Source organism: Cryptomeria japonica, chromosome 3, assembly GCF_030272615.1.
Source record: "Cryptomeria japonica chromosome 3, Sugi_1.0, whole genome shotgun sequence".
Lineage (NCBI taxonomy): Eukaryota > Viridiplantae > Streptophyta > Pinopsida > Cupressales > Cupressaceae > Cryptomeria > Cryptomeria japonica.
This window is the reverse complement of record NC_081407.1, coordinates 120,205,985-120,228,017: the sequence shown is the minus strand read 5'-3', so window position 1 is coordinate 120,228,017 and position 22,033 is coordinate 120,205,985. Positions and strand designations below refer to the sequence as shown.

Below are 22,033 nucleotides of genomic sequence, written 5' to 3'. Positions count from 1 at the left end.
GACTTACATAACATCATTTATTAGGTAGATGGATAATCATGGGCTTATATTTGGACTGTAACTCTTCCAGATGGAGACACCTATTCAAATCCCATGTGCTCCCATCACCTACTCTTGCCTATTTAAGTAAGATTCCTTGTACATTTTTACTCACCTCATTTCAATACAATCTCATGTGTTGAATCTCTCTTAGTTGTGGAGGATGTTTTGTAGATTAGGGTTGTCATTCATAGATTACTTGATAAGACACTAATTAGGGTTTTCATTTAATTTAAAAATATTAAAATAGGGTTAGTATGAGGCTCAATTCAAGGTTTGGGGTTAAGGTTCATTTTGGTTAAGTGTTAAGGTTAGGGTTCAATCTAGTTTAATGTGTAATTTGGTTTATGGTTAGGGTTAGGGTTTGATTTGGTTCAATGTTAAATTTGGTTTTCAAGGTGATTATTTCTATATTTTTAATAGGATTCTCCATAACCTAAAGTTTTGAGTTTAATTTGATTTAGGGTTTAGGCTCAATTTGGTATAGGTTAAGTTTGAATTTGATTTCAAATAGAATTTGGCTTAGGGTTCCATTTGGTTTAGTGTTAGGATTCAATTTGGTTTGGTATTTGGGTTAGAGTTCAATTTGCTATAGGATTATGATTCAAAATAGTTTTGTGTTAGGGTTCAATTTGATCTGAATTGTATTAGGATTAAGGTTGGGGTTAGATTTGATTTATTATTTAGTTAGATTTAGGGTTAGGGTTCATTTTGGTTTATGTTAGGTTTATGGTATATTTTGGTTCATGGTTAGGGTTAAAGTTTAATTAGGTTTAAGATTTTATTATATTAAGGTTATAGGTCAATTGAGAGTTAGGGTTATAATCAAACTTGTTTTTAGGTTAGGATTTGATTTGGTTTAGTGTTAGAGTTAAGTATCGATTTAGTTTAGGATTTGGGTTCAACTTGGTTCAAGGTAATATTTCAAGGGACCTCTTTGTTTATTTTTCTTTCTTTTTATAGATCATATTGTGATTCAAAATATCAATTTAAAAGATTATCACCCTTTTATAATAATTACATGATAGTTTATGAATTAATATTTTTAGAACCATTTTTTTAATGATAGACTATACTGTGCATATGTGAAGATCAAGAAATTTTACCATCCTTCATCACATGCCAAGCCTTATTATTGAATTATTTTTATTGTTATTGGAAAAATATACTATAAAACTCATAAAAGATTATATCCGACAGGAATAAAGAAATCTTTTATAGCCTTTTTTAAAACAATAATTTTCTTACTATATTCATATTTATAGATATGGAAAAATAATTCTAATATAACCTTAATTTATTTTTTGTAATTAAATTATAGAAACACCATGAAATTAAGAATTGAATGTAAAGCAAGTAATAGATATATGAAAAATAACAATTTTGTTGCTATATTGATATTTATAAATGTGAAAAAATATTTTTGACATAATCTTAATTTATTAAGTACTTAAATTTTAGAAATATTGTGTAACTGAAAGTATAGAAACATCTTTGTTCTTATTCATTAAATTTTTATTAATTCATAAAGTTTAATTTAGTTTATGGTTAAGGTTTATTTTAATTTTAGTGTTATAGAGGTTGATTTGGTTTAGGTTTAAGGTTTAATATGGTTTATAATCTTAATTTATTTTAAGAAGTTAAATTATAGAAATATTATTGAATTGAGAATTGAATGTAAAGACAACAAATCGATATTTTAAAAAATAACAATTTCCTTACTATATTGATATTTATAAATATGAAAAGATACTTTGAGATAATTGTAATTTATTTAAGTAATTAAATTTTAGAAACATCATAAAATTTAAAATATAAAATGAAATTGAGAATTGAATGTAAAACAAACAAATATATATTTTTAAAATAACAATTTTGATATTGAATTGCATTTATAAATATGAAAAACCATTAATTATTTTTTAGCATTGGTATGAAGATAATAAATTTCTAATTAAAACAATTTTTTTTAAAAGAAGCAATGATAATATTTTAGCATAAATTTACCATAAAAAATTATATTTTTATGATTTACTTGTGCAAAAAGTTGTATTCCTTGTTAGATGTTGATATGTTGATTGAAGATGAAAATGATCATTATCAATAACTTTTATAAAATCAACTACTTCTAAAAAATCAGAATTTCCATCCATGTTTCTCAATATTTTCATTATCATGCATATAACAAGACTTAATTAAAAGTTAGAGTTTTGTCTACTTGAAGCTAATATTTTATCCAGCTATACATAAACAAAGCTTTGATTAAAGATTGTGATTGAATAATTCAGCCAATAAAATATTTCCTTTTCTAAACTGCATTGCGAACCTACAACCTTAATTTAAAGGATAATATATAAGAAAAATTAAAATCAAATGAAATTAAAACATGTTTTGATTATCTTCTTTTATCAAAAATCATCACATGCAAATGAAATTACAGTAGTCTTTGGCAAGCCAACTCATTTTCATTAAACTTGTAACCTGTAATTACAATAAAAAGACAATAGAAGTATTCATATAATACATTGAAGACAATCGTAACTCTGTTGGGCCTCTCAAATGTTTCATCTATTTGTCTCATCCCCATCCATAATGACCCATAATGCATGAAAATAAATGAAAAAATAATAAACAAAACAAATAAATAGTACTCTTCCTATGTTGTTAAATCATGCTGAGAACACCACACCACCTTGTCTTCTTCTTAAGGTAATAAACCCTCAACAAGTTTTTAAAAAGAAACAAGTTTAGCATTGATCTAACATGTGTAGTTAAATAGATACTTATATTTTAAAGTTAAAAAATTTAGAAATTTAGAAACTACCCATTCTTTTGTCTATTTTCATTTTATTTTTGTTTTATGACATAAATAAGAAAGCATGCTGCTAAAAATTAATAATATAAAATAATATAAAAAATTAATTTTTTATTATCTTACATAAATAATATAATATAAATATCTCATTTTATAATATAATTAGAAAAAAGTATTAATTTAATTGTTTTAAAGATAGGAATAAGTTATTTTCTATTTTTCAAATATTTAAAAACAATATAGGAGTTGAGGAAAAATCAACTCCACAGCTCCCAAGGATCACTTGCATGCAAACCTGTCACAGAAGGAGAGAAGCAAAAAAGCTATAGAGGCCAAAATTCAGAGATCCAAAAAAGAGGAGTCATATTGATTGTGCAACAAGAATGCAATTCAATAATTACAATTGTTATGAAAAATACAAAGAGATAATCCTTATAAAACAATACTCAAAACCCTAAAGGTGAAAACCTTAAAGAATTAAAAGATTCCTAAGTTTAGCTTAAGTATAGAGTATAATAGACTAATAATTAAATAAATAATTATTAGCTAGTAAAAGATAACTCTAACACCACCACCCCCCCCCCCCCTTAAGATGAACTTAGGGAGTAGCTAAAGAACAACCAAGGACTAAAAAAACATGTAAACAAAAAATGCATGAAAGTAACAATGGGTCCCGACAACTAGGCCTAATGAGGTACCCAAGTACAAAAGAGTCTCTATAAGGCGGAGAAATATAGAAAACCACATGGGAAAAAAACTCTACTCCAAAAAGAGATGAAGACTAGTGAAGGTCTGAAGAAGCCTCCAAACAAGAGAATGTTTTAGAAAACAGGAACAAAGGATGATCATGAAGAACACCACTAAAGAATGAAGAAGTTGCAAACACTATCAAAGAGTAACTGCTGATTTGAAGAGCCTCCATTGAAATAGAACATGACTAGGTAGAGAAGACTGTAATCTGCATGAGTGCCCTCAACTGACACTACTCGAATCAGATGGCAAACAAAGGCAAACAACTGAACTCAAAGATACAAATGGTATAAAACACCAAAGCCTGAAGAGCTAATCAATCGAACCAAGAAAGCATTATAACAACAAGAGAAAACCCCCATAATACTGACAAGGGAGAGATGACAGGTACACTGAAACTGAATTCCAACAAGAACTACATGACGAAGAACTAGGAACATCGAAGGTGTAGAGAAAGTACATAGTGTCATGGAAGGAACACTCCCTTGAAACACATCATGAGGTGAATGTCATGGAAGGAACACTCACATGACAAAGATAGATGGCAAACAAAGATAAATATCAACCCCCCCATGACACTTTATAAAGTAGTGCATGTACAATAAGGCATAGTGGCACTTTATCTTAGTGAGTTTGCATAAATAAAATGCTTACAAAAAAATGTCTACAATGATTAGAAGAGACATAAGAATAGAAATACAGAAAGAACAACCAAAGACGAGACATCCTACTCAAAGAAAGAGATCCCAGGACCTAAATCATCCAAGATATTCACTAGAGTGCTAAAAAGAAAAAAATAAATAAAATGTACCTAGAGAAGAATCTGGAAATAAAACTCATATGAATGGAAATTTCATAGAACAAGCTTTCCAACAATATAAAGTTTTCAAAAAATGGAGTTTAGACGCTCAATTTATGTCTCCCGGAGTGCAAGAACGAACCTCTAGCTTTGACAAAAAAAACCATCAAAAAAGAAAATTAAAAAATTTAAACCTTCAGATCTAAATAGAGCTCGAAAAGAGCTTTCCGATGATACAAGGTTTGTTGAAAAAAGCCTCTGTGTGCCCAAGATATGGCCAAAAGACTGAAGGTGCTCTAGATGGGCCCAAAAGGGGCCTGAAGACTGCCTACACAGTGCTAACATCAGCAGACTGCGAGCATAAATTTGACAGTCGTATGGCCGTAACGCCAAAAAATCAATCTGCCTGGAAAAACTCGCTGGAAAAAGAATCTGATTGCTTGGGAAAAAAACCGGTGACTACAAAGAATAATCTAGTGCCCAAAAAGAACAGATGGCAGTTGGGAAAAAGTTTGGCTTCCAAAACCTTAGCGGGGGTCGGAAAGAGGTTAGCGGAGTGCCCGAGGTGGCGGGGCCAGGCGGTGGGCGAAGGCTTGACAGAGGGATCGCAGGTTGGAGGCAACAAGAAGCACCACCATTGACAATAGTTGGAGCCTATAGTGGCAGGTGTCGCATGGGGCCCATGCCTACACGACAGGGGACAAAGGGCTTGCAGGGTTGTACCCTACGGGTACCCAAAATAATTGCCCCAAAAATCACCTCCAAATTTTGATTTTTTTAAAACAAAAAAAATTTAAATAATTTTTTGCCAAATTTTGATAAAACGAAATTGGAAAAAAAAACCTATGCATTAATAATAATTTTTTTTTCGATCTACATGCCTCGAGATTGTACGACCTGTGCCTAATTTTTTTTTTGGCCTCCCGAACACTTGACACCAAAATATATCGAATTTTATATCAAAATTCATGGAATTGGCCTCCTGAATCCAACCGTGAGGTCTTTTTGGCACCAAAATGTACCAAAAAATCAGCTACCCCCAGAAATGGAAAAAACAACAACTGCACAAACCCTCGAATACACAGATTTGAAGAACAAGGCCCAAAATCTCTCATGAAGAGAACAGAGGCATGCAGATCTTGAGCTCTGATACCATATAGTAGTTGAGAAAAAATCAACTCTATAGCTCCCAAGGATCACCTGCATGCAAACCTCTCATAGGAGAGAAGCAAAAAAGCTATGGAGGCCAGAATTCAGAGATCCAGAAAAGAGGAGTCATATTGATTGTGCAACAAGAATGCAATTCAATAATTACAATTGTTATGAAAAATACAAAGAGAGAATCCTTATAAAAGGATACTCGAAACCCTAAAGGTGAAAACCCTTAAGAATTAAAAGATTCCTAAGTTTAGCTTAAGTATAGAGTATAATAGACTAATAATTAAATAAATAATTATTAGCTAATAAAATATAACTCTAACAAAAAAATATCACAAATGTTCTTTAAATATGAATTTAGAAACTTTCTTTAATTTTCTTATGCTTTTTTAATATAATATAGATAATAAAACAAAAAAATTAGAAGTATTTTTTCCTCTTGAAAAACCAAAAAAAAATTGGATTTAAAACTTATAAAATTTGATAATAATAAAGGAAATAGTTTTTTTGTTAAGAAAAAAATTATATAATCTAATAATAATAAAGAAAATTAAATGTTTTTTTTCTTTTGAAAATTAAAAAGTGTTGCATTTAAAAAATATAAAATCTAATAATAACAAAGAATTTCTTATTTTTTTATTGATATGACGATCAAATTGAATGACTTTTATTTTTCTTCACAAAGGTCATATGTGAGTGTAATAATTTAAATAAAATAAAATAATCTAAATAATATATATTATGTTTTTTTAAAAAACTCAAACTTCCATTTTCATTGAAAGAAAACTCTAGTTTCCTCTTTTTGCATTGACATGTATTTAATAATAAATTTTTAATTGACAAATTAGTTGATGACCAAATGCATGTCAACTTAAATAACTTTCATTTTTATTGACAGGGTGTCTATTAGCCTAATACGTCTCTCGACGTAATTATTCTATCAAAAACTAATATACTTTTATTTTTCAAAATTTGGGTCTTTATTTGTGATTTCCAGTCATATAAAACAAAACAGAGATTTCCAAACTCTAAAAAATTGGAGGTGTTTACTTTGTGATAGCTAATACTTTATGACTATTGAAGTCTAATCACATCTACCACATTTAATTTTCTCCGTAGTTCATTCTCCTTTTCCCACTTTTGCCATCTCTTCTTTAGTCCTTACATATGACATTTCACTTGCATAGGACAAATTTTAAATGAATATAGCTATATAATATTTATTAAAAGTTATATTCCCCTACTGTCATGCTAAATTCATTGAATACTTTATGTTTGTTTATTACTTTTTGCTAGGCATATGTATGCTGGACAGTCCTTAAGTTTAGGTAAGTATGAAATGAACAATGTAGAAGACTCTAGATGTTGCAACAACAATGTAACAACCAGAGAAAAGCAAAGTCAGGTTTTTTGGGGGATGAATGAAGAAGAAAAACAAGGGAAACTCATTTTGTGATGTTCAAGAACAACAATTCTATTATAAAAATCAAGCTATATGTCTTTTTGATATATGAATATATATAATTTTTCAGTAAAAAGCCTCACTTTCTTTATCTTACTTTAGTTGTTTCTCCTTGTTCTTTGTATTCTCTATTTCTGTTTATCATCTGCCTCTCAGTTCATTAGTGGTATCAGAGCAGAAGGTTAGTGGGTTGAAGATTTCAAATGTTTTCCAAGGAGATTAAGAGTTTATCAAGAAAAATATTTGCAGTCAACAATGGCAGCTTCGAGCACAAGTTTGACAAACCCACAAATTCCTCAGTTTAATGGGAAAAGTTATGATTACTGGGCAATCACAATGAAGGCATTATTTTGTGCACAAGATTTATGGGAGTTTGTTGAGAATGGTTACCAAGAACCAGTAGATGCAACTGTTAAGGATATAGCTTCATTCGGATTGAATCAATCTGTATATACGTACATATATACATATTTATTACTTTATATAATAATTGATATGGTTTAGAATAATCCTGATAGCTGTTAGGGTCGAATTAGTTAGTGAGCCCGCGCACCATCATTGTTAACTAATGAACATCAACGGTGAACAAGGGACAAAGGGTCATGTCCCTGTAGGGTCATGACTCTATGTGACATAAGCTACGTAGAAGTCATGCCCCTACGTGGACATGACTCTCCATCCTTATATATGCAAAGGCGTCGACAACTTGCTGGTAATTGAAATTAATAACCGTGGCAATGTTATGACCTAGCAAGTTGTCGATATTATCGTAGAAGATTAATATAATAGAGTTATATAGATACTCAATGGAGGAAAACATATTCATTATAGTGATCTCATTAAAGTCCATCGTTCCTAAATATTATCGGATTGTTATCTTCTCTATCTCTGGTCTAGATTCCTTAAAATGGTATCAGAGCCAAGTTTGTAGAGAAATAATAAAATAGAAACACCTCTTTTCTAAACAAAAATTCAGACTTGCATTCAGAACAATTATGGTGAACAATGTTAGAGTGGAGGATAGACTTGAAGGCGCATCCAACTTTGTCTCATGGAGAATTCGAATAAAAACAATTCTTCAAGAACTCAAACTAGATGCATACATAGAAGAAGACACTAAAATGCTTGAAGACGACCTAGAGAAAACAACCTAGAAAAGACACAACAACAAGGCTAAGAAAATCATAATTGATGTTATTAAAGATCACATTCTCCCAACCATCTCAAAACTAACTACAACTTATGATATGTTCAAGACCATTCAAAACTCATATGAAATAAATAATGCAAGCAGATTGCTCACATTAAAGCAACAATTAATGCATCTCTACATGAACAAAGGAGAAACAATTACATCCTATTTCATGAGGATTTCAAAGTTGAAAGACTAATTATCAACTATTGGAAATAATGGAGATGATATGGAGCTATCTCTAATAGCACTTAAGGGATTACCATCTAGTTGGGAATCCTTTATTCAAGGCATTAGTGCTCATCCGACACTACCAAAATTCGATCAACTCAAGAATGATTGCACTCAAGAAGAATCTCGACTAATCACAAGAGGATTGGGTCCAAACAAAGAGGGATAAATTCAAGCACTACATGCTAACACAAGCAACAAAGGGAAGAAAAGGAAGTTCAAATGGAAGCGAGGAAATAACCACAAAAGTAGAGACTCCTCCAAGATCCAATGCTACAAGTGTGATAGATTTTGACACACTCACAAATTTGTCTAGAAAGAAAGAAAGCTCAAGCTTCCATAGCTGAAGTCAAGGAAGTAGAGAATCCTCCATTTTTCTTATCCTTGTCAAGTGAAATAAACTCAAACAAACATATGTGGATAATCGACAGTGGAGCATCAAGACACATAACCAGATTTAGAGATTAATTTGAAACATTTGAAGGCCACTCAACTGAAGAAGTTACAATAGGAGACAATTCTACCTATCCAATGAAAGGAATTGGGACCTGCTCAATTCAATTAAGAATAGGAGTTACATTACAATTGAAAGATTTTATTTTTGTACTAGGTATCAAAAGGAATTTGGTCTCTATTTCAAGACTAGCTGATCAGGGATATTGTGTCACCTTCCATGAAGATAAAGTTCTACTCTGGCCTAAAAATTCTAACATAAATAATGTTATTTCTATAGGATCTTGAGATGGTAGTTTATACAAATTATGTAATATTAAAAAGCAAGCACTAAATAATGAAGTATCAAACTCTAATGAAATTTGGCATAGAAGATTAGGACATCTTCGATTTAAGTGCCCTACCTTCTATATGAAAGATTACCACAGGATTACCCAATCTAAAATCTGATCATGTTAGAACTTGTAAAGGATGTGCTCTAGGGAAAAACTCAAAAGGGTCCTTTCCTTCAAGTGAACACAAATCAAAAGTTATACTAGAACTTGTCCACATTGATTTGTGTAGTCCAATGTCATTACCATCACTAGGGAGATTCTTGTATTGCGTGATATTTGTTGATGACTACTCTAGGAAAATATGGATCTATTTCATAAAACTCAAGGAATCAAATGAAGTGTTATTAAAATTCAAAGAAATTAAAGCCTTAGTGGAAAATCAAACTGGGAAGAAAATAAAGACTCTAAGATCAGATAATGGGGGTGAATACATCTCTAAAAATTTTAAAGAATTTTTCTTTTCTGTTGGGATTAAGAGGGAGTGTATTGTACCTTATAATCCTCAACAAAATGGAGTCACATAAAGAAAAAACAGAAGCATCATCAAAGCCATCAAAGCCATGATGCATGATCAAAATCTACATATCTCATTTTGGGTTGAAGCCTCAAATACAACTATGTATATTCAAAACATATGCCCTCATTCAATCCTAGAGAATATAACACCTGAAGAAGCCTTTATAGGAAATAAATCAGAGTTAATCCATCTAAGAATCTTTGGTTACCACGTGTATATTCACGTTCCTAAAGAAAAGAGAACCAAATTAGAACCCTCCGGGAAGAAAGGCATACTTGTTGGCTACAGTGAAACCACTAAAGGATACAAACTCTATATTCCAGGAAGAAGATCTATTGAAATCAGTAGAGATGTCAAATTTGAAGAAGATGCTACTTATAAACTCTCTCTAAGTGCAGAAGATGATCTAACCACATAATCAGATGAAAATCTTACAATTGAGAATTAGAGGTAGAATAGCATAGAAAGTCATGAACTTCAATCACCTAATTTCGAGAATGCTAAAAATCCTAACAACAAGAAAAGACCACTATGGACAAGAAAGATGATTGAAGAAAATAATGTGGAACCTGATGAAATCTTCAAAGAGAATAAGAAAATAAGAAGTCAATCATGCTATGTTGCACTCATGACTGAACTTACAAATCTGAACCATCAAATGTTGAAGAAGCTTTAACATGTGAAGCTTGGAAAGATGCAATGATTGAGGAATACCAATCTATCTTAAAGAATGATGTTTGGGACATTGTACCTAGACCAAAAGACAAATCAATTGTCTCATCAAAGTGATTATTCAAAATTAAATATGCACTAGATGGTAGTATTGAAAAACACAAAGCTAGATTCATTGCCAGGGGGTTCTCTCAAAATGATGGAATTGATTACAAAGAGACATTTGCTCCAGTTGCCCGATATACTTCTGTGAGAACCATCATTGCAATTGCAACTTCCAAAGGGTGGAAGATACACCAAATGGACATAAAGAACACATTTTTGAATGGTATTATTGAGGAATAAGTATATATAGAATAACCTAAAGTCTTTGATACACATGATAGAAACCTCTATGTGTGTAGACTAAAAAAATCTCTCTATGGGCTTAAGCAAGCTCCCAGGACATGGTAAGAAAGGATAGATAGCTATCTCTCCAAACTAGGATATTCCAAAAATGAAGCAGATTCTAACATATACTTCAAAATATTAGATGGTGACATGTTAATACTTGTTCTCTATGTTGATGACTTGTTGATAACAAGAGAAGATCACCTCATTGCAAAATGCAAACAAGATCTTGTGGCGGAATTCGATACGAAAGATCTAGGTCTACTGCACTATTTTTTGGGCCTAGAAGTATGGCAAAAGGAGAATTATATTTTCCTAAATCAAGGAAAATACACCACTGATATCCTGACTAGATTTGGTATGATGGATTGTAAACCTCTCTCCATTCCAATGGAAATAAATCTTCATAAGCTCAAAAGTGAAGCAGTAGATTTAGAACCTACAAATCTTACATACTATAGACAAATTATTGGATCTCTCATGTACTTGGTAAACACTTGCCCTGATATTTGTTACGCTACCAATGTGTTAAGTCACTTCATGTGCGAACCTAAGAAGATTCACCTAATGGTGGCTAAGCATATTCTGATATACTTGCGTGGCACTATTGGACTTGGCTTGAAATATAAAAATATTGAGATACAACTCCAAGGGTATTCTGATTCCGATTGGGTAGGTAGTTCCATTGATCGTAAAAGTACAACGGGGTATTGTTTTAGTCTTGGATCAGCTATGATATCTTGTTTTAGCAGAAAACAGTCAGCAATTGCTCAGAGTTCCACTGAAGCCAAATATATGGATGCCTCCATGGGAGCACGTGAGGTAGTATGGTTAAGGAAATTGCTAGTTGGACTATTTGGGAAACCCCTAGACCCCACTGTGATTCACTGTGCTAATCAAAGCTGCATCAAACTTTCTGTAAATCTAGTCTTTCATAATCGATCCAAGCATATAGAAATCCCATACCATTACATAAGAGATATGGTAGACAGAGATGTTATCAAATTGACCTACATCAACACTAAAGAGCAAAGTGCCGACATATTCACCAAACCTCTTGCAAGGTTGAAAGTGGAATACTTTAGAGGTAAACTTGGTATGACTAAATTATAATGGAAATTTCTAATATTAATATGATTCATATGTAATTTGATATATTCATGAACATCTTGGATGCAATATTACATGTATGTGCTATGTCATGAAAGATGACGATCTTTCATGTGATGTAAGTGTAAGATCGCTATTGTAAGGTGACAAATTTCACAATAGTCTGATCTATTGTCAAGATTGACTATATTAAGTTGTTGTCTTGAAATGTGCCAAAAATCTTGATACTAAATTTTTCTATGATGAGTTATTGAATTGTTATCATTAAATGGTTGTTCTGAAATATGTCAAAAATTGTGATAACAATCATATCATGATTGACTACATTAATTTGTTGTCCCAGAATGTGCCAGATATCATGATACTAAAATTATTTCACCTATGATAATGACAATGTTACAATTGCCACTAGAATCAAGGTTGTAATCTGATAAGACTTCAAGTAGTTGTTGTCCCAGAGTGCTGGATATCAGATAATCCATATCTGCCTGAGATATGAAGTATTTCACTAGTAAGTGTTACCGAGTGAATGATCATGTCAAATGAATATGTATATCTAGAAGGTTGTTCCTTAAAACTCAATTATAAAATTCAATCCTCTTTTGCTAAGAGGGAGTGTTAAGGATATAGCTTCATTCGGATTGAAGCAATTTGTATATATATATATATATATATATATATATTACTTTATATAATAATCGATATGGTTCAGAATAATCCCGATAGTTATCGGGGTCGAATTAGTTAGTGAGCCCGAGCACCATCATTGTTAACTAATGAACATCAGTGGTGAATAAGGGATGGAGGGCCATGTCCACATAGGGTCATGACTCTATGTGACATAAGCCACGTAGAAGTCATGCCCCTACGTGGACATGACTCTCCATCCTTATATATGCAAAGGCGTTGACAACTTGTTGGTAATTGAAATCAATAATCAATCCAATCTTATGACCCAACAAGTTGTCAACATTATCGTAGAAGATTAATATAACGGAGTTATATAGATACGCAGTGCAGGAAAACATATTCATTACAATGATCTCATTAAAGTCCATCCTTCCTAAATATTATTAGACTATTATCTTCTCTATCTCTGGTCCAGATTCCTTAACTACAACAACGTATAATGGATTAGCTCAAGCAGAGAAAGACATATTGAAGGAAAATAAAAAGAGAGATTCAAAATTCCTCTTCTTCATCTTTCAAGGAGTGAATGAAAGCATTTTTCTAAGTATTCAAGCAACAACAAAGTCCAAGAAAGCATGGGACATTCTTCAAAAAGCCTATCAAGGAATAGAAAAGGTGAAAATAGCTAAGTTGCAAATGTAAAGAAGGGATTTTGAAACAATTTACTTGAAAGAATAAGATACTTGATAGACTCATTTTTCACTCAAATCATTGGATTGGTAAACCAAATTAGATCTCATGGTGAAAACCTTGAAGAAAGAAGAGTGGTTGAAAATATTTTGAGAAGTTTGCCTACAAGATTTGAATCTATTGTGGTGGCCATAAAAGAGACAAAGAATCTCTCACAGTTTTCAGTGGATGAGCTTCATGCTTCACTTAGTTCTCATGAGCATAGACTGAGAAAGTCAACAAATTCAAATTAGGAGCATGCATTCAAGACACAAGTCTCATTTAGCCATGATAGAGGCAAGGGAAGAACAAATTTCAGAGGTAGAGTAAGAAATTCATATAGAGGTGGAAGAGGCAGCCCATCAAACTCAAGTGGAAGAGGTAGCAACCCATCAAGCTCAAGTGGAAGAGGAAAATATCAATTATCAACTCAAAATCAGTCCCAAAGACAAAAGTATGACAAATCCTCAATCCAAAGTCATTATTGCAAGAAATTTGGGCATTATTTAAGTGAGTGTGGAAAGAAGCAATATGATTCTAGGCAACAAAGTGCAAATTTTACCAAAGAAAATCAAACTCAAGATAGCATGTTCATATCTTGTAATATTGCACAAGAAAGTGAGAAAGACATATGGTTTTTAGACTCAGGCTGTAGCAATCATATGATTGGAAATTTGAAAATGTTTTCAAGTTTGGATGAGAGTGTAAAATTAGAAGTAACATTGGGGAATGACAACAAAGTTTCAATTATGGGTAAAGGAAGTGTCAATATTCTAACAAAAAAGGGGGAGAAAAAGTTTATTTTAGATGTGTATTTTGTTCCTGGGCTGAAACATAACTTAATGAGTGTAGGGTAGCTCATTCAAAAGGGGTATCGAGTCTTTTTCATGAACAAAGAATGCACAATTTTAGATAAAATTTCCAAACAATCAGCTCATAGAAAAAGTCCAAATGACAAACAATAGATTGCTTCCTCTAAGGATAACACCGGATTTGAAGGTAGAGCTTTTTCAAGATCACCCCTCAATGAAGCCACAAGTGAATGAAGAAAATGTTGCAGCAATCCCCTAAGTAGTTTATCAAACTGAAATTAAAGATGAAAATTGGTTATGGCATCTAAGATTTGGCATCTCAACTTTGGAGGTTTAAACCTACTTCATAGAAAGGGTATGGTAAAGGGTATTCCACTAATAGACAAACCAGATAGAGTATGTGAAGGATGCATTTTGGGTAAGCAACATAGAGAATCATTTTCAATAGGAAAGTCAATAAGGGAAAACAAACCATTGGAGATTGTTCACTCAAATTTGTGTGGGCCAATGCAAACACCTTCAATTGGTGGAAGCTACTACTTCTTGACATTCATTGATGATTTCATAAGACAATATGGGTCTACTTTCTAAAATATAAGCATGAGGTGTTTGATTATTTTTGTCAATTCAAGGCTCTTGTCGAGAAACAAAGTGGGCATCGTATCAAAGAATTGAGAAGAGAATGAGGTGGTGAATACATCTCAAGTGACTTCATAAAGTTTTGTAAAGACCATGGAATTCACAAACAATTCACTACAAGGTATACCCCACAACAAAATGGGGTTGTTGAAAGGAAAAATAGAACAATAATAGAAATAGAATGAAGCATACATTGAAGGCAAAAAAATTGTCAAATGAATATTGGGATGAAGCTGTAGTATGTGCAACATATTTAATAAATAGATGTCCCACTAAAAGTGTCATTAATATGATTCCAAAAGAAGCATGGAGTGGAAGAAAACATAATGTTTCTCATATGAGAGTATTTGGATGTGTGGCATATGCACATGTGTCAGATGAGTTGAGAAGAAAGTTGGACAACAAAGGAGAAAAATGTATATTTGTGGGATGTAGTGATGAATCAAAGACATACAAGTTATACAAACCAATTGGCAAAAGGGTTATTATCAGCAGAGATGTGCATTTCGTAGAAGATGAAGCATGGAATGGAACTTTGGATAAAACAATCAATATTGCAATCAACATATCACAAGAAGAAAATGAAAATTTTATATCAGAAAGTACTCCTTCAAATGTGACTCCTCCTATAGCTATTCAAGGTCAACAAAGTGGACAACAAATGACACCATCAAGTGTAAGGACAACCCCACAAACACAAGAAAATACACCATTAAATGTGCAACAAACTCCATCATCAATTGGCACTCTTAGTGCTGGAGCATCAAGCCCACATTCAACAAATTCAAGTGACATGTCCAATCCTACATTAGCAAGCTTGAGAAGACAAAAAATTAGAAGTTTAAGGGAGATTTATGAGCAAAATGAAGGTGGAAATAATGCAGGTTAGACTTTTGTTTTTTCTTTATACTCACATGTAGATTATCCAATTCACTTTGAAGATGTTGTTAAAGAATAAAAATGGGTGCAAGAAATGGATGAAAAAGTAGATGCTATTGAAAAGAATCAAACATGGGAGTTAGTGAATCTTCCACAATGAAAAGAGATGATAGGAGTGAAGTGGATTTACAAAACAAAATTGAATGCAAATGGTGAATTGCAAAAACACAAGGCAAGGCTTGTAGCAAAAGGTTATTCACAACAACCCGGGATTGACTACAATGAGATATTTGTACTCATGGCTCGTTTAGACATCGTGAGAACAATATTAGCCATAGTAGTTCAAAACAAGTGGGCAGTATATCAAATGGATGTGAAATCAACTTTCTTGAATGACATATTAGAAGAAGAGGTCCATGTGGAGCAACCACCTGGGTATGAGATTTTGGGTCATGAAAACAAGGTTTACAAGCTCAAGAAGGAACTTATGGACTCAAACAAGCCCCAAGAGCATGGTATAGCAGAATTGATAGTTATCTTTTATAAAATGGATTCAATAGGTGCAACAGTGAGCCTACATTGTATACCAACATGAATGAGAAAGGTGAGATCATAATTGTTTGTTTATATGTTGATGACTTGCTATTCACTGGTGATCTTTCAATTGACATGTTCAAATCAGCTATGAAAAAGTAATTTGAGATGATTGATTTGGGTTTAGTGAGATACTTTCTAGGCATTGAAGTAAACCAGAATGGAAAAGGTATATTCATTTCATAGTCAAAGTATTCAAATGATATTTTGAAGAGGTTCAATATGATGAATTGCAAATCAGCCCCAACACCAATAGTGACAGGTTTGAAGTTGAGAAAAGATGACAAAGAAGCTTATGTAAATTCAACTTTGTATAAAAAACTTGTTGGAAGTCTTATGTACTTAACAACCACAAGATCGGACATAATGTTTGGAGTTAGTCTCATTTCAAGGTTCATGGAATCTCCAAAAGTTTCACATAGGCAAGCTGGAAAAAGAATTTTGAAATATATTAGTAGAACAAGGAACTATGGAATTATCTACTCAAGCGTAAATGATTTCAAGCTAATAGGATACACTGGCAGTGATTGTGTAGGGAGTATAGATGATAGGAAAAGTACTTCAAGCTATGTTTTTCATTTTGGATCAGGTGTAGTATCTTGGGCTTCAAAGAAACAGCCAATTGTCACTCTTTCATTAGTTGAAGTAGAGTATGTAGCAGCTACAAGGGCAGTGTGTCAAGCAGTTTGGATGAGAAGAATGTTGAATGAATTGAAACATGAACAAGAAAAGACAACAAAGATATAGTGTGACAACAAATCAACCATAGCACTATCTAAGAACCCAATTTTTAATAAAAGGAATAAGCATATTGACACAAGGTATCATTTCATCAGAAAGGATCAACGATAGAGAAATCATTTTGGAGCATTGCTGGTCAGAGGACAAATTCACCAAACCATTGGGAAAAAAAAGCTTTGTCCATCAAAAAAATAAATTGGGTATTGTAGACAGTAGCTGTGATTAAGGGGGAGTATTAAAGTCTAATCACATCTACCGCATTTAATTTGCACCGTAGTACATTCTCCTTTTCCCACTCCTCCCATCTCTTCTTTAGTCCTTACATATGACATTTCACTTGCATAGGATAAATTTTAAATGAATATAGCAATATAATCTTTATTAAAAGTTTTTCCCCTGCTGTCATGCTAAATTCATTGAATACTTTGTGTTTGTTTATTACTTTTTGATGGGCATACGTATGCTAGATAGTCCTTAAGTTTAGGTAAGTATGAAATGAACAATGTAGAAGACTCGAGATGCTGCAACAACAGTATAACAGCCAGCAAAAAGCAAAGTCAGGTTTTTTGGGGGATGAATGAAAAAAAAAAGCAGGGGAAACTCATTGTGTGATGTTCAAGAACAACAGTTCTATTATAAAAATCAGACTCTATGTCTTTTTGATATATGAATATATATAATTTTTCAGTAAAAAGCCTCATTTTCTTTATCTTGCTTTAGTTGTTTCTTCTTGTTCTTTGTATTTTCTATTTTTGTTTATCCTCTGCCTCTCCTCTCAATCCATCAATGACAACTAATAGTTTTTTATTTTGTAAAAAATTGATCTTTACTTGTGATTTCTAATCATGCAAAACAAAAACAAAGAGATTTCCAAACTTAAAAAATAAAAATAAAAGAGATTTAAACTTAGAATAAATGAAAATATTTACTTTTGGCAACTAACATGGAATTATATAAGCATCCTCCACTAGGTAAGAAATAGCTTAAAATGGTCGTCTAACATAAAATGGAGGTCTTTCGTGTTTCTAATAGCATAGATTAAACGTGGTTTTTTTAAGGCAATTTCACAAAGGGCATAAATGATTTATTTAGAAAACTATCTCTTTACTATCAAGTAGACAAGATAAAGGTAAACTAAAGCAGTATATTTCAAATTCAAGTTTTTAACCTACTTTGATTATGCTAAAGTTGTTTGGTTTTTTACAAACATTCATAAAGCAATGTGCATTCAAAATATATGAAAACAATATTCTCTTTCTAACACTAAAATATAAATCTAAGTAAACTTATGATGCATTATTAACAATCAATTAGAATTATAGACTCATTAACATAATGTTTGAGTGCTTTCGTTTGTATATTAGAACACCAAATCTCATAACAAATCAAATTTTTACTTTTGTATATTAAGAATGTTTGTAAAAAAAATTGAAAGCGTTTATAAGTTTATTTATTATTTTATTTAGAAAAACAAAAATGACATAATTCAAAGGAAGCTTTGACAAATTGATTTAAAGAGATGCCAATATCTTTAAGTATACTTTAGATAGATTTTTTAAAATTAGGAAACATCTTAAATTAAATTTGATTTAGAGTTACATTTTTACTTTAAAAATAACTCTTATTGATTGGCAAAATTGAAAGGCATACTTAACTTTTATTTATGCATATCTTAATATTGACATAATCAATATATTATTCTCACCCTAAGGTAAACATAATAGTGCTATTTTTATTTTTAGGGTTAGGTTTAGAAATAGAGTTATTGTTATTGTTAGGGTGAGGGTTAGAATTAATGTTACTATTTGGGTATAATTATGATTTCAATTTATGATATAATTAGGATTAAGGTTCAATTAAATAATGAAATCAAAACAGTAGATAATGAAATTCCGATAGTGGATAATTGACAATGAGCAACGGATAATGAAATTCCAACACCAACACAACAGTGACAACAAAACACTTTTCGTTGAAAGGAACCCACTGAACCCTAGAAGAAAAAAACCAACAGAAAGAAAACGAATACATATGGATAGAAATTTATCCATTGAGGGAAGGAAACCAATACAGATCCAACCCTACCTACCAAAGCAAGGAACTGCCAACCATCAAACGAAGGAATAAACACCTGCCCTAGCTAAGAGGTTGTATTAGAGCTAGAGTTAGTGTTAAATTAGGGTTATGGTTTAAGTAGGGTAATGGTTCATTTAGGGTTAATCTTATAAATTAATAAGAGTTAGGTAATAACTAGGGTTCAAGTATAAATAGAGTTAGGGTTTAATTATGGTTCTCATTTAAGGTTTAATTAGGATTAGGTTTCAATTAGGGTTATTGTCTAGGTTTAATTATAGTTAGAATTAAATAGGGTTGCAACTAATATTAGATTAGGGTTTAAACAAAGATGGAATTATGGTTACAATAAATAAAGATAGGATTAGGGTACAATTAGGGTTAGAGTAAATTAAGTCTATAATAAAAAAATTAAGGTTAGGTTGTAATGCCGCCTAGAATACCCTAGAGAAACTAACCAACTAACTAGGAAAATAGAGATTTTTTTTTAAGATTTCTTACAACACATAATCATGAAATGAACACATACACATCTAAGCATAATCTCAAATTAATACATACATTAACTAACATGATCACATGAATATAAATACACAAGCATAATTAACTTAAATCATTTAGAATAGATTTCCCTAGGGTATCCCAACATCATCACTTATACACAACATTAAGATATGAACATCATCAAATAAAACTAATGCACAATTTCGTTTACTAATCTAATATATAATTTACTTCTTAACACCTAAGAAAGTAACCATTAACCACATTTTCGTACATTCATAATTTATATCATATCTAGTACCTCCAATATAATAATTTCTTTTTAATCCACGGATTCCAAATGTTTCTAGTCAATAATTCTAACAACTAGGTAACCCATAGCACTTCTATAACATAATCCATCACCCTTCTTAATAGAAGAAACCACATAATAAACCATTGCATGTTTACATGTCACATAATTACATCAAATACAAGGATGATCAATACATTCCATGTTATCTACTCCAACAAGGAGTCATAGTCTCTAACTACATGAATAATCTTTCAAATTATATAATACAAATGATATCCTTCTAAAATAGAAGATAGGTCACAACTGCTCCAAAATCCATAGCACAAAATGAAACAAAATAAGGATCTTCAATCACAAACATGAGCATCCAACAAAGGAAATCCCAATGGAAGAAGGCATAAAACCACCCAACCATGTGGAACCAAAATGTTCCACCCCCCATTCTCTAAAGAGTGACATGAGGTCCCACACACACTCTAGACCTACGTTGACACTAACACTCAAGGGACAACTCATAAAGACCAACTCTCAACAAGATCCAACAATAATTGAAGATTAACACATGAGACATAAATGAAAAGCATAAAAAAAGGCTTAAACATTAAGCACAAACTCACAAGAGGCCACCATCAAAACACAAGGCTAAGTTAGTAGGACACATATAGAGAATAGTGTCGTCATATGATATCAACAAGTGTTATCCCGGTAGTCCCTAGACATCGACACCCATCTACAAGGGATCTCCTGGTGGTCTCTCCATTGACCTCAACGCCTAAGTGATACACATACATAACCAACTCAACCTCTCATGAAGACAAGGGAGTTTAGTCATATTAACAAGGCCTTAATCTCATCTTGAGCCTGTAATAGCACTCTAGGTCATGAGCAGGGCTCCACAAACATTTTCTTATCTTGTTTAATGTGAAAATTGCCCAACCCCCTAATAAATTAATTAAAATTATCACTTTGTTTACATAGAAACTTCTAATGAGATCTCCTAACAGTCTAGACCCTGGTACCCATCACAAGGGATCTCCTGGAAATGTCCCTTATGACCCTCACACCCACTTGGAAGCCACTCCCCCTATCATATTCCTATACCTAGTGTAAAACATAACATAAATATAAAGGATCTTAAAAAATCTCATAAAACATCCATACAAAGGTTTCATATCCAACTGAAACCATAATGCCATTATCCAAAAAGCTCATACATAGGCCAATTATAGAATCAATATTCTCAACATCAATTTATATCCAAATATGAATCCATCTATTCAACAACAAGGCATACCAACCTTTCTCAAAGCTATTTTACATCATAATACCAAAATGATCAAAAACCATAAAGTCAAAATCTAGAGAAAAATCACAACAAATCACAAAAATCACAAATTCAGGCCTCTGGTTTGACACAAACATAGAAAAGTCAACTATTAAAAACCAAACAGCAGTACAAAAAACTCTAGTGCAATTACAAAAAACTTTGGTACATACACAAAATGTTTTAGCGCAAACACAAAATGTTTTAGCACAAACACATGATATTTTAGCCCATTCACAACATAGCACAAAATATGACTCAAATGCAAAAAAAACAATCAAATAAGACCAAAATTGTCTTAAAATAAATTTTGACTACCAACATAGATTCAGAAAAGTGTTTAACAACCAAATTTAAGGTAACAATCACAAAATGAGCAATATCACACAATGTCAAATAAAAACTTCCTGACAATAAAAAAACTTCATTGAACACAATAAAAAAAACTCCAATTGAGCCTCCAAGTGACAACAACAAATTCTTCTCTAAATATCAACAACATAATCCTCTTTCCAAACCATAGATACAAGGGAAAAAATAACACATAATCAAGATCTTTTCAAACATAGTCCTTTTATGGGAGTAAGAAAACTAATCCTTCACATAGAAATAGATATGAAGAAGAGAAACATAAAATCCTAGAATACAAAGATATTATCCCAAACACACACAACAAGCAATTTTGGAAACAATATTTTCTTTGAAGACAAATGCATAGAGAAATTTTCAAAACCTCTGACTTTGTAATTTGAAGAATGGTCTATGAAAACTTACAGAACAAAATGCACATCAAAATACTAAAGAAGCCAAGCAATCCAAAAGTCCATCAACCTCCTCCCCCACAACACAACAACAATGCAAATCCAATAGCCAAAGTTTTAAAACCTTAA

General features: G+C 31.9%; 1 protein-coding gene across 1 annotated transcript; it reads left to right on the top strand.

Moving 5' to 3' along the window:
- Positions 1-16,428: 16,428 nt before the first annotated feature.
- LOC131873996 (secreted RxLR effector protein 161-like) lies at positions 16,429-16,953 on the top strand. The gene has a single exon (XM_059217194.1). It carries the CDS (start codon positions 16,429-16,431, stop codon positions 16,951-16,953), a length of 525 nt encoding a protein of 174 aa, XP_059073177.1.
- Positions 16,954-22,033: the final 5,080 nt, after the last annotated feature.